At 44.8% G+C, this 10,936-nt stretch overlaps 1 protein-coding gene across 2 annotated transcripts in view; it reads left to right on the top strand.

Annotated features, from left to right (window-relative positions):
- Window positions 1-1,940: 1,940 nt before the first annotated feature.
- PHGDH (phosphoglycerate dehydrogenase) overlaps window positions 1,941-10,936 on the top strand; it is a 32,055-nt gene continuing 23,059 nt past the window's right edge. Inside the window, exons 1-2 of one of the 2 annotated variants that reach the window (XM_069090210.1) lie at window positions 1,941-2,179; window positions 10,436-10,587. In XM_069090210.1, the coding sequence (XP_068946311.1) occupies window positions 2,042-2,179; window positions 10,436-10,587 (290 nt within the window). In that variant the 5' untranslated portion in view covers window positions 1,941-2,041. Of the gene's footprint in view, window positions 2,180-2,404; window positions 2,547-10,435; window positions 10,588-10,936 lie in introns of those variants that run through there. The other variant, XM_069090211.1, reaches the window with a different exon arrangement.

The raw sequence follows: 10,936 nt of genomic DNA, 5'->3' as shown, positions 1-10,936 counted from the left end.
GAACTTGCCTGTGTCAAGATGAAGAAAAGACCTCCATTTGGGTATTACATGCTGTGCTTAAGCTTGTTGTAACTCTGGGGTAGATTCAATTGTGATCCAAAGGTGGGGAACTTTTTACTTTTTTGTGCTCTGTGATTGAACAAATGAATGTACTTTACTTATGATTGGAAACTAATCTCCATTTGAGAAGAGGGGCTTTGTGGTTGACTAAATGAATGTACAGCCTAGGGGTGGAGTAGTACTTAGAAGTACTTGGGATTGACTAAATGAATTATAATGTCCGGGGATGGAGTAGTACTTGGAGATTATTGAATTATACTTTGGTGAATGCTGTATTTTGAATGATACTATTCACTGAATAAAATGGATAGCACCTATGCTGGTATTTTGAACCTTGGGAAGTTGCCTTTGCTTGGCATTACAGCAAGTCACTTTACCCAGTTTGCCTCAGTTTCCTCATGTAAAATTGAGTTGGAGAAGGAAATGACAAACCACTCCAGCATCTCTGCCAAGAATTCCCCAAATGGGGGCCATGAAAATTCAGACATAACTAACGAACAAAACAACAACAAATATGTACATATAATTCCTCCTATAGAAAATAAATTCCTTGAGAGTAGGAATTTTTTTCATTTCTGTCTTTGTATTTCCAGCTCCTAACACAATACCCGGTACAAAATAGATGATTAATAAATGTTTATTGGGGCGGCTAGGTAGTGCAGTGAATAGAGTACCAGCCCTGGAGTCAGGAGGACTTGAGTTCAAATGTGGCCTCAGACACAACACTTATTGGCGTGTGACCTTGGGCAAATCACTTAACTCCAATTGCCCTCCAAAAAAATTAAAAAAAAATGTTTACTGACTGACTATCTGACCATAAATGATCGTTGATTGGTTGGTCCTCAACCAGTAAGTGAGAATTGGAAGAATTGTGCACATCCTATCCCCACCAGCAAGTTCTTCCAAGTCTCTGTACATTTTTTTTCACAATACTTTGTTTTTCATTCACATTACAAGAGTTTAAGTGGACTTCTTAAAAGTAAAATGTTCTTCTTAAAGTAATGGGATTTTTGTGAAGTGGGGGTAGTGAAGCTAGGTGAAGGCAGGGGTGCTCTGGTAAACATTTAATAAGTGGCTTAGTTTAATCCGAACTGTTAGCATTTTCTCCATCACTTTCTTAAGTCTGAACAACCAACAAAACGCTAAACCAAATCCTCATTTATACTGTTTGCCTATTTCCACGAAGTAAATGCCCTCCCTGACAATTTAACAAAGGACTCCCAGGAGGCAGCATCCATCCTTCTCTAAATCCGGAAAAACTACTGGTTGCATCAATCCTTTGGCCCTCAAGCAGGAAACTGCGAAGATCTGGGTTCAGATCCTGAACTTGGGCAAACCTCTTGCGTTTTTAGTTTCCTCGTGGAAAGTGAGTTAGCTATCCTCCCTCCAAGGTCCGCTCCAGCCTCCGAGTCCTATGACTGGTTCTTATGACCCTATGCCTCCTGTATTATTCACGTGTTTGATATCCAATCTCCTTTTAGATCCTGAGCTCATTTAGGGCAGGAATCTGGTCTTAGCGCATCTCTAACTCTGTGCCTAACACAGCGCTGGGCACACTGTGAGAGGTGAGCAGGTACTGAATGAATCACTAAATAAATGAATGAAGGCTGCCTTCTTAGGAGGGAAGAAATACACATTAGACCCATTTTTCTCCCATTATGAATTAGGCTTTTCGCATTTCATTTCAGACGCCAGTCTGATGAACATAATTTGTGTTTTTACGCAGGCAACAAGTGTGGGGAAGAGCTTCAAAGAAATTAATTCATCTCAGGAAGAGCAAGAGGGGCGGGGAGACGGTGAGGGGGGGTGGGTTGCCCGGGGGGAAAGAAGGAGGGATTATGGAGATTTTGAACTTTTCTGCCCAATCAATGCAAGGAGAAAAAAAAACCAAAGAGAATCTGCCCCAGTTAGGGCTGCACAGACTTAGTCGCCCAGTGATTCCTGCTGAGCTAAAGCGCTGGTCCCGAAGCAGATTCAGACCATGGCCTTTGCTAATCTCCGTAAGGTCTTAATCAGTGACAGCCTGGACCCTTGCTGCCGCCAGATCCTGGAGGGCGGGGGGCTGCAGGTGGTGGAGAAGCAGAACCTCAGCAAAGAGGAGCTGATAGCCGAGCTGCAGGTAACGTGGCAGCGCGGGAAGGGGCCAGCCCGCACCCCCGCATCCATGCATCCCGGGCTAGCTCGGGCTCCCGGGCTCCAGGACTCCCAGGACTCCCAGGCTGCCCTGGCCCTGGCGGAGTCTGCGAGCCGCTCTGTGTCTCGAGAGCACCGAGAGGGTCCGGGGGTGCAGATTCGCTGCTGCGCCTGTTTGCAGCTGGAGGCGTTCCTGTTTGGGCGGGTTTTCAGCTGGCGCAGGACTGAGAGCAGTGAGGCGTCTCGAGCCCGGGTGCCAGCTCTCCTTGTTCTAACTCTGATCGCCAAAGAGTTCGCGGGGGTAGAGGGAAGCAGGGCAATGGAAGGGGTCTTTGGAATTGCTAGAGACTGGGGTGAGGTGCATGGCATGGACAACGGGGTGAAGCATAGGGGAATGAGGGGATACATTTCATGGGACGGCGAGGGAGGGGGGTGCATCGTGTCGGCCTAGGAGTGCATCAACTAGGACTGGGAGGTTGCATCGTGTAGGACTGCGGGTGCATCGCGTGTAGCTAGCAGGGGGCATTGCATGGTGCTGAGGGTGGTGGTACTTGACATGGGACGGAGTGCATTTCATTGCTGTGAAGAAGGAGGTGCATTGGATAGGCCTGGGGGTGCCTGAATAGGCCGGGGGGCGGGGCGGTTTTTGGCACGGGGCAGAGCGCGTTTCTTTGGCGGGGGAGGGGTGCATGGCTCAGGCCTGGGGGAAGAGAGTGCTTTTTTCTTCTCAGGCCAGCTGGGCACCTCCTTGGCTCGGGGGTCTTGGGAGCCACCAATACCCCCGGCCCTCCTTTGCGTCCATGCACTCTACTCCCTGAGGGTGCTGGCCGAGCCCAGGCCGGGGCTGCTGCGGGAGCTGCGGGGAGGGCGGTTCTGCCGAGCCAGGACAGCCCGAGGCCGCCTCCGTCTGATGCAAGAAGGAGACGCGCTTTCGCGGCCCCGCGCCTTGGGCTGGGCAGGGGGGGGATGGGGTCTGGCACGTCTTCTGTTTCCATATTGGAGGCCTGAACACACGTCACCAATCAGCTTAGGGTCCTGTGGTCTGCAATCATAGATTTAGCCCTGAAAGTCACCTTTGAGTTCACTTCCCTCATTTTACAGATGAGGAAACTGAGGTCCAGTTAGGTTAAAGTGACTTGCCCAGAGGCACACAGTTAGCAAGAGCAAGTCTTGGAGGGTTTGGATCCAGGATTTCCTTCCTCCGGGTCCAGCCTTTTATCCGCCAGTTACCCCTGGATGACAGAATGAAATTGATTGTCTAAATAAAGCCTTGCTAGCAATGCTTATCATCCCTTACCAAGTGCCCCAGGAAGTTATCTCCTGTTAGGGTTTTGTTGGGGTAGTGGAGGAGAGAGTGAGGCTGGTGACTTTGCACAGCCCTCCCTCACTTAAATCCAATTCACTTACAAGTCATGGCATCATCTCCCTGATATCAGGGTCCTCTTCAGGAATGAAGGAAAAACCACCACCACCACCACCTCTCTGATAGGCATAACTTCCAAACATAAACAAATAATGCCATATTCAGCTTTCTTGAAAATCTAATTGCTGGCCATTTTCTCCCTTAAGAGAAATGAGAAAATGATTTGGTTTATTTTTGGTGACTTCGATCGAACGTCCTGTGTCACTCCCTCCACCATTTTTGACCAGTCCCCAATCTCATGCACATAAGCCTTTTGCTTTCCTTGGCTTCCCTATCATCCACCCAGTTTGACAAGCCCTGGACCTTCACCCTCACCCCATTCAAACTTTTCCTCAAAATCTCTAAGCTCCCCAAATCTCCAGGTCCCTAAGATCACACCAGGCAGTTAAGTTACTTATACCCCAGGGATACACCTGTGCCCCCGGGAATGTCAGTTTTGGATACAGAAACATGGGCCATAAGCCGGTCTATATAAAGTTTGTTCTAAAGTGTGCCCAGCACTGTTAGAACTGTGGAATTAGAAATATAAGACCTGGTTCTTGATCTCTGCACAAGACTTCATTTACTTAAATGCCAAATTATATAATAAGTGCAATCTCTAGATGGAAATAGGAGGGGAAATAGTCATAGTTAGAGAAGGTTTTGTCCAGGTAAAATAAGGAGGCTGAATAAGATTGATCTGAGGTTTTCTCCAGTTCTGGAAGCACATGTATGTCAGTTGACTCAAATCTGAACCAGCAGAGAGCAGTAGGGAGGGTATCCTTAGGGAAGCAGCTATGAACTTGGAGTCAGCAAGTTCTGAGTTCAAACCCAGCCTCAGACACTTCCTAGCCCTGTGACCCTGGGCAAGGGGTCACTTAACTTCTGGTTGGCCTCAGTTTCCTCATCAGTAAAATTAGCAAAATAGCAGGACCTGAAATGAGTCAATGTATGTAAAGGGTTTTGCAAACTCTTTGTAAAGGGCTAGATAATTTCAAGCTATTATTAGCACGAAAAAAAAAGGTCTAGGTCTAGGAGGCAGGAATCATGCTGAGCACATTACTTGCAGGACAGTATGTTCTGGGGAACACTGAGGTCAGTCCACCTGGAGTGTGGAAGAAGTGTGCTGGGGGAGTCACTGGAGATAAGATTGGATGGAGAGCATTGGGTCAGACAGCACTGAGAAAGCCAGGGCCTGGGTAGAGTCTCCTTGTTTATGCTAAATATCCAGTTTCCCCATAACATTCAAATGTAAGCAGATGAAAAGATTCTGTCACTGCCCCAGTTAGAGTCTGCTCTGGGGACCCCCTGGGCTTGTGGGGCCTCTTAAGATGGTGTGAGGAGCGAACTTTGCTCCCAGCTCTGTTCTGACCAAGTCTGAGGAGGCTTAGCTCCCACAACCATCATGGAGTGCTTTGTAACCATTAACTTATTAACCTTTGCAACATAACCCTTTTGTCCCAGAACTAATGACCACTTTCCTCCTGATTATCGTAGAAGTTCAGATCCTCCATGACCAACTTACACCTGAAAACAAATTCCCTCTACAGCATCTCGGACAGGTGGCCATTGACTGATACCTCCAGTGAGGGAGACGCCCACTACCTCCTGACTGACCTGTTTCTGAACAGCCTTAGGACCTCCCCCCCAACATCAAGTTTGCATTTGTCTTCCTGTAAATAAATAAGTAGCCAACTCAAGATTTGAACCTAACTAACCCTGAGCCCACGTTCAGCACTCTTTCCATAATGGGGCTTGTGAAGATGATTTGTTTGCTACGATCCCAAATGTATTTCATATATAAATATGTACATACACATGTATGTGTATATGTGTGCTATCTGTCCAGTCCACATTTTTTGTATGTTTACACACACACGTATGTGTACATATGCATGTGTATATATACATGTATATATAAATATACAAACACGTGTGTATAAGTATGAATGTGCATGTAGAAACATGTGCATATACATGTATTTATATATAAATTATGTGTGTGTGTGTAATACACACATACATATCATGCCAGACTTTATTGAATACTTGGCTTAAAAAAAAAAAGCAGCTAAGCTCCATGGACAGCATTTCCTTATACCACTTTAGTAGCCCTACCAAAAAGAAAGGAAAGAAATAAGCATTTATTAGATGCCTACTATGTGGCATCTCAGGTTATCTCAATCGACCCTAATCCCCTCCCCTCTAGGAAGTGGATATTTATTATTTTACTCATGTGGAAACTGAGGTTAAGTGACTTACCCAGGGTTACACAGCTGGTGATAGGCTGAGGTGGATTTAAACTTAGAACTTCCTGATTCCAAGTGCAGCACATTTCTGCTTTCCTCCAGAAAAGGAAATAAGGCTAGTCGGGCATGACCTCTTCATCATGAAGCCTTGCTGACCCTTTGTAACTGTTGCTTCTTTCTCTAGATGTTAACCAACCATCCCTTTGTTTTTTCTTTCAATAAGATCATCTAAAATTTTCTCGGGAATCAATGTCAGGTTCATCAACCTATAATTTTTCTTATTCTTTTTGAAAATAAGGATGACATTTTCCTCTTTCAAATCCCATTTTCCTTAATCTTTCAGCCATGGCTAAGGGGGCTCAGTCGCAACATCCAAAGATCCTTCCAGGAGACGAGAATAGACCGGGAATCATTAAGGGCAGTGTGACAGGGCCCTTTTCCTATTTAGGTTCTTTTGTGGCCATATTTGCTCTGACCTTTCCAGTCCAGTGCTCACTCTTCTTGGCAGAGAAAAAAGGCAACATACAAGTGGAGAAACTGTAACAAGTTATCTCGTCTACTAGAAGCAGCAGTCCTAGCCCTTCTGGCTTCCTCCTCTGTTCCCAAATATAGATTAAAATTTAAAAAAAAAACTTTTTGTTGCTTTTGGCTTTCACCTGCAGCCTTAACTCATTCTAGGTTGTGCCGCACTGGTTGCTGTCTTTCCCAGATCATGCTATGCTTTTGTGCCTCTCCCATCTTTTGGGCTTCTGGACATGACTTCTTAATATCTAAGGTGGTTGGTGAGCTCCCTATGCATCCACATTGGTCTTTTTAGAGAACTGCCCTTCTTCCTCATCATGAAAATTATTCTGCTCAGGCCACACAGAGTTGTTTTTGAAAACTTCCTATCCTTTTCAGTTTTTCTTCACCTGTAGAATTTTACTCTGTGAGATCCTATTTATCTTTTGAAAACTTTGAACCCTCTTTCTCCAAATCAAGGGTATGCATCAGACTCTGAAGCTCTGCTCTCTCTCTCTCTCTCTCTCTCTCTCTCTCTCTCTCTCTCTGTCTTCCTCTCTCTCTTTTTCTGTCTCTCTCTGTCTTCCTCTCTTTTTTCTCTCTGTCTCTGTATTCCTCTCTCTCTCTTTTTCTGTCTCTCTCTCTCTGTCTTCCTCTCTTTTTCTGTCTCTCTGTCTTCCTCTCTTTTTTCTCTCTGTCTCTCTGTATTCCTCTCTCTCTCTTTTTCTGTCTCTCTCTCTCTCTTTTTCTGTCTCTCTCTCTCTCTCTTTCTGTCTCTCTCCCTATCTCTGTCCTCTCTGTCCTCCCTCTCTTTTCTCCTTCCTTCCCCCCACCCTCGTCTCTCTCTTCCTCCATCACAAGCCTTAAGAGGGTGTAATGTAATGCCAAAAGAAGGCAACTTCCCAGGTTCAAAATAACAGCATAGATGCTCTCTATTTTATTTAGTGACAAACCAAGAACAGAGAAGATCAAAACATGACATCATTCCAAATACAGCATTTACTAAGTGTGATTAAATAATCTCCAAGTACTACCCCACCCCAGGATCTTCCAATCATTCAATCAATTACAAAGTATGTTCTAAATACTTCTCCACCCCTAGGCTATACCTTAATTAAGTCCACCACAAAGCCCCTCTTCTCAAATGGAGATTAGTTTCCAAACATAAGGTCAAAAGTTCCCCACCCCTGGATCACAATTGAATCTACCCCAGAGTTACATCAAGTTTAAACACAGCACTTAATACCCAAATGGAGGTCTTTTCTTCATCTTGACAGGAGGCAAGTTCTCAGCAATCTTAGTTCCTGGGGAGACAAGGCTTAGCAAAGCCACAAAATACATTGCCAGTCCCTTCATGAATTTATCCTCTGTCTGTAGAACAGTCCTAGAACCCCTGAACACATTAGCAAAGCCCTCTCCCAGGATTTCTGTAAACATACAACAAGAAAATCCTTCTTCAGGGCTTCTGAACCAACAGAAAGGCTCCCAGACCCCTGCAACAACAGCACTGTCCCTCACCAGTGGACAGTATTCACTCTCTGTCTGCAGGACAGTCGCAGGCCTTCTTAGCGAACAGCCAGGTTCCAGGACTTCTTCAACAAAAGGACAGTCTTTCACCAGTGGACAAATCTGGCAAAATAACATCAAAACAGACAGACAAAGTACCAGCAAAACAGCCATGTCTCCTCAGTCCTTGGCAGCTCAGGGGGCAGGTCTCAAAAGTCCAGGGCAATTCAAAGCGGCCACCAGCAATTCTCTTAGTCTCTCTCTCTCCACGAGGTGCTGCTTCCAAAAAGATCTTCCGCCTCTCTCCAGTGTCTCTCCAAATCTACCTCACCAGCTCCTCCCAGTTCAGGACTTTCTTTTCACGTCAACAAGCCCATCCCACAGGTGGGATTAACAAACTCTGGGTTTTAACACAATCAATCAATTTGAAAACCAAGCCAATACAGGGGAATCTTTAATTGCCATTACTATCACAGAGGGACTCCTCACTTCCCTCCAAAGTTCCTGTCATTTCCACCCCATCATGCAGTTTCTTCTTGTTGGCAGGAATTGCATCTAGAATTTCCTCTCTGTTGTCTCCTCCACCTTTTGGAGGATGAAATGATCATTAAGACAAGTCAAGAAAGCATTATTAGCTGCTCTTATTTTGGCACAAAAAGAGGTCCAGCAAAGGTTGAGATAACAAAATTCCCCAGAATTACCGTATCATGCCTCTGCTCCAGGTTCCTTTCTTCTAGGAGTGAGTTGGGCCTACACTTTGAGTATGAGAAGCCACTTAGCCATGCAGAAATACAAACACCACAGGCTTATTGAAATCTCTCAACACTTCCCCCGGCTCTCCCTTTTTCCTGGGAGTGGGATCCTCAGTTTTGACTTTCTTATTTGTGTCTCTGCTATTGAACTGCTATAGGAGACGTGTTTACCTGTTGCAGAAACGGGTACCCTTCCCAGAAACCCCCAACACATCAGTGATTACTATGGAGGTAAAAAAAGAAAGAAAAGAAACACTGAATGAGACTTCTCTTGGGGGTAGGGGAAGCTTGTCCAGCTCCCCCATTTCACAGATGAGAAATACATCAGACTACATGACTTAGTCAATGGCAGACCTATGCTAGACTCCAAATCCCCTGAATTCTAACCTGTTTTATTTAGTGGTACATCACATGGGCTCCCTCTGCACCTCATAAAACAAGAGACAAGCAGACTTGCTTCCCATCCTGCATGTTATGGGACCTCTCATCAGGTGTGTAGGCAAGAATATTCTTGTTCTGGGAAGATATGCATTAAACAACTCAAGATTGCATCAGAAACCTGAAATGGAGACTCCGGAGGTTTTCCTCAGGCTACATGGTTGACTCCATTACTTGCCCAGCTGGTTGCTGCTCCTGGGAATTGAGGGAGCTCTTCTGCCCCACCTTCCCTTCTGTCTGGTTCATAGTAGGCATTTAATAAATGTTGATTGATTGATTGATTGACTAATTCTGTCCAAAAATATAATATTCTCCCAATTTCGAATGTTTTCTGTGTCTCTGCCTGTTAAAATAGCCTTCACGTAGTATAAATATGAATATAAATATGATCTCATTTAAATCTCACAATAGCCCTGGAAGGTTGGCACTATTATCATCCCTATTTTACAAAAGAGGAAATTGAGGCAGACAGCAATCTAGTGACTTGTTCAGGGTTACATAGCCAGTCAGTATCTGAGGTCAAATTTGAATTTCTCTGTCTGTCTGTATCTCTCTGTGTCTCTTTCTGTCTCTGTCTCTCTCTGCAAACAGCAACACTGGATGTCATTATGTGATATCTGTTTCCAGTTTTCTGGACCATTTCTGAAAAGTACCAATTTCATCTCACCAAGAGGGAAGAACTCCTGCTCCATTTACAGCCTTGAATCCAGGCCCAGCATTCTATCCACTGGGCCACCTAGCAACCTAGCTTTCTCTCAGGGCTCAACTCAAGTATCACTTACAAATGCTTCCTCTCTAAAGACCTCTTAGAGCTAAGAAGAGCACAAAGAGATTACTTTCTTGTGGGCAATGGAGTGGATAGGGTGTTGGGCTTGGAGTCAGGAAAGATGTTAATTAAATCCTGCTATAGAAACTTGCTAGCTATGTGACCCTGGGCAAGTCACTTGCTGTTCTTAGGGTTTCTTCATCTGTAAAACGAGTATAATAATAGCACCTACCTCCCAGGATTGTGGTAAGGATCAAATTAGATAATGTTAATTGTGAAGTGCTTTGTAAACTTTAACATGTTATGTTAATGCTACTTGTATTTCTCCTTCCCCAAATTTCCTGCCACTTAGACGTCTCCTATGCACTATTTACATTCTCTCTCATGGACCTCATCAACTAAAAGTTCCTCAAGAACAAGATTATGCCTTTTATTTTTGTATCCCCAATGACTAAGTCATTGCCTTGTACATACAGTAGGAAATTCATTCATGTGTGTTGGTTGATATTGTCTGAATTAAATTCCCTGGGCTAAGACACTATGGGCTTTTTCTTATACAAAACCTGATATACCTGAGACTGTAGAAAATCAGAGTCTGAGTTTCAAATATTTCTTTGCTTTGCCTCAGGACTGTGAGGGGCTGATCGTCCGCTCGGGGACCAAAGTGACTGCAGACATCATCAATGCTGCTGAGAAGCTCCAGGTGGTGGGCAGGGCCGGCACCGGGGTGGACAATGTGGACTTGGAGGCAGCAACGAGAAAAGGCGTGCTCGTCATGAAGTGAGTATGGGGTATGAGGTGGTGCTGGCCAGGACAGAGTGCCGGATGCAGAGTCAGGATACCTCAGTTCACAAACTAGCTATGAGACTTTGGACAGGCCGGTCAGGCCTCTTGCCTTGGTTTCCTCATCTGTTAAACAGGGACAGTAATAGTTCTATTACCTCCTTTATAGGGCCATTATAAAAAATAATTTTGTAATCCTCCAAACACTGTATAAATATGAATAAACAGTAGTAATGAAAGGGTTTGATGGCAAGAGGGTGTGGACTGACAAATAAGGGAAAATAGTAATTGTTATAATTGATTCCAGCATAGCTATTTCTGCTCTTGCTGAATCACAAAGTTAGAA

This window comes from Petaurus breviceps, unplaced genomic scaffold, assembly GCF_028583685.1.
Source record: "Petaurus breviceps papuanus isolate PSGF00001 unplaced genomic scaffold, PetGlider_PUasm1.0 186, whole genome shotgun sequence".
Lineage (NCBI taxonomy): Eukaryota > Metazoa > Chordata > Mammalia > Diprotodontia > Petauridae > Petaurus > Petaurus breviceps.
Note: the sequence above shows the minus strand (reverse complement) of the source record. Positions and strands in the feature narration are given on the sequence as shown.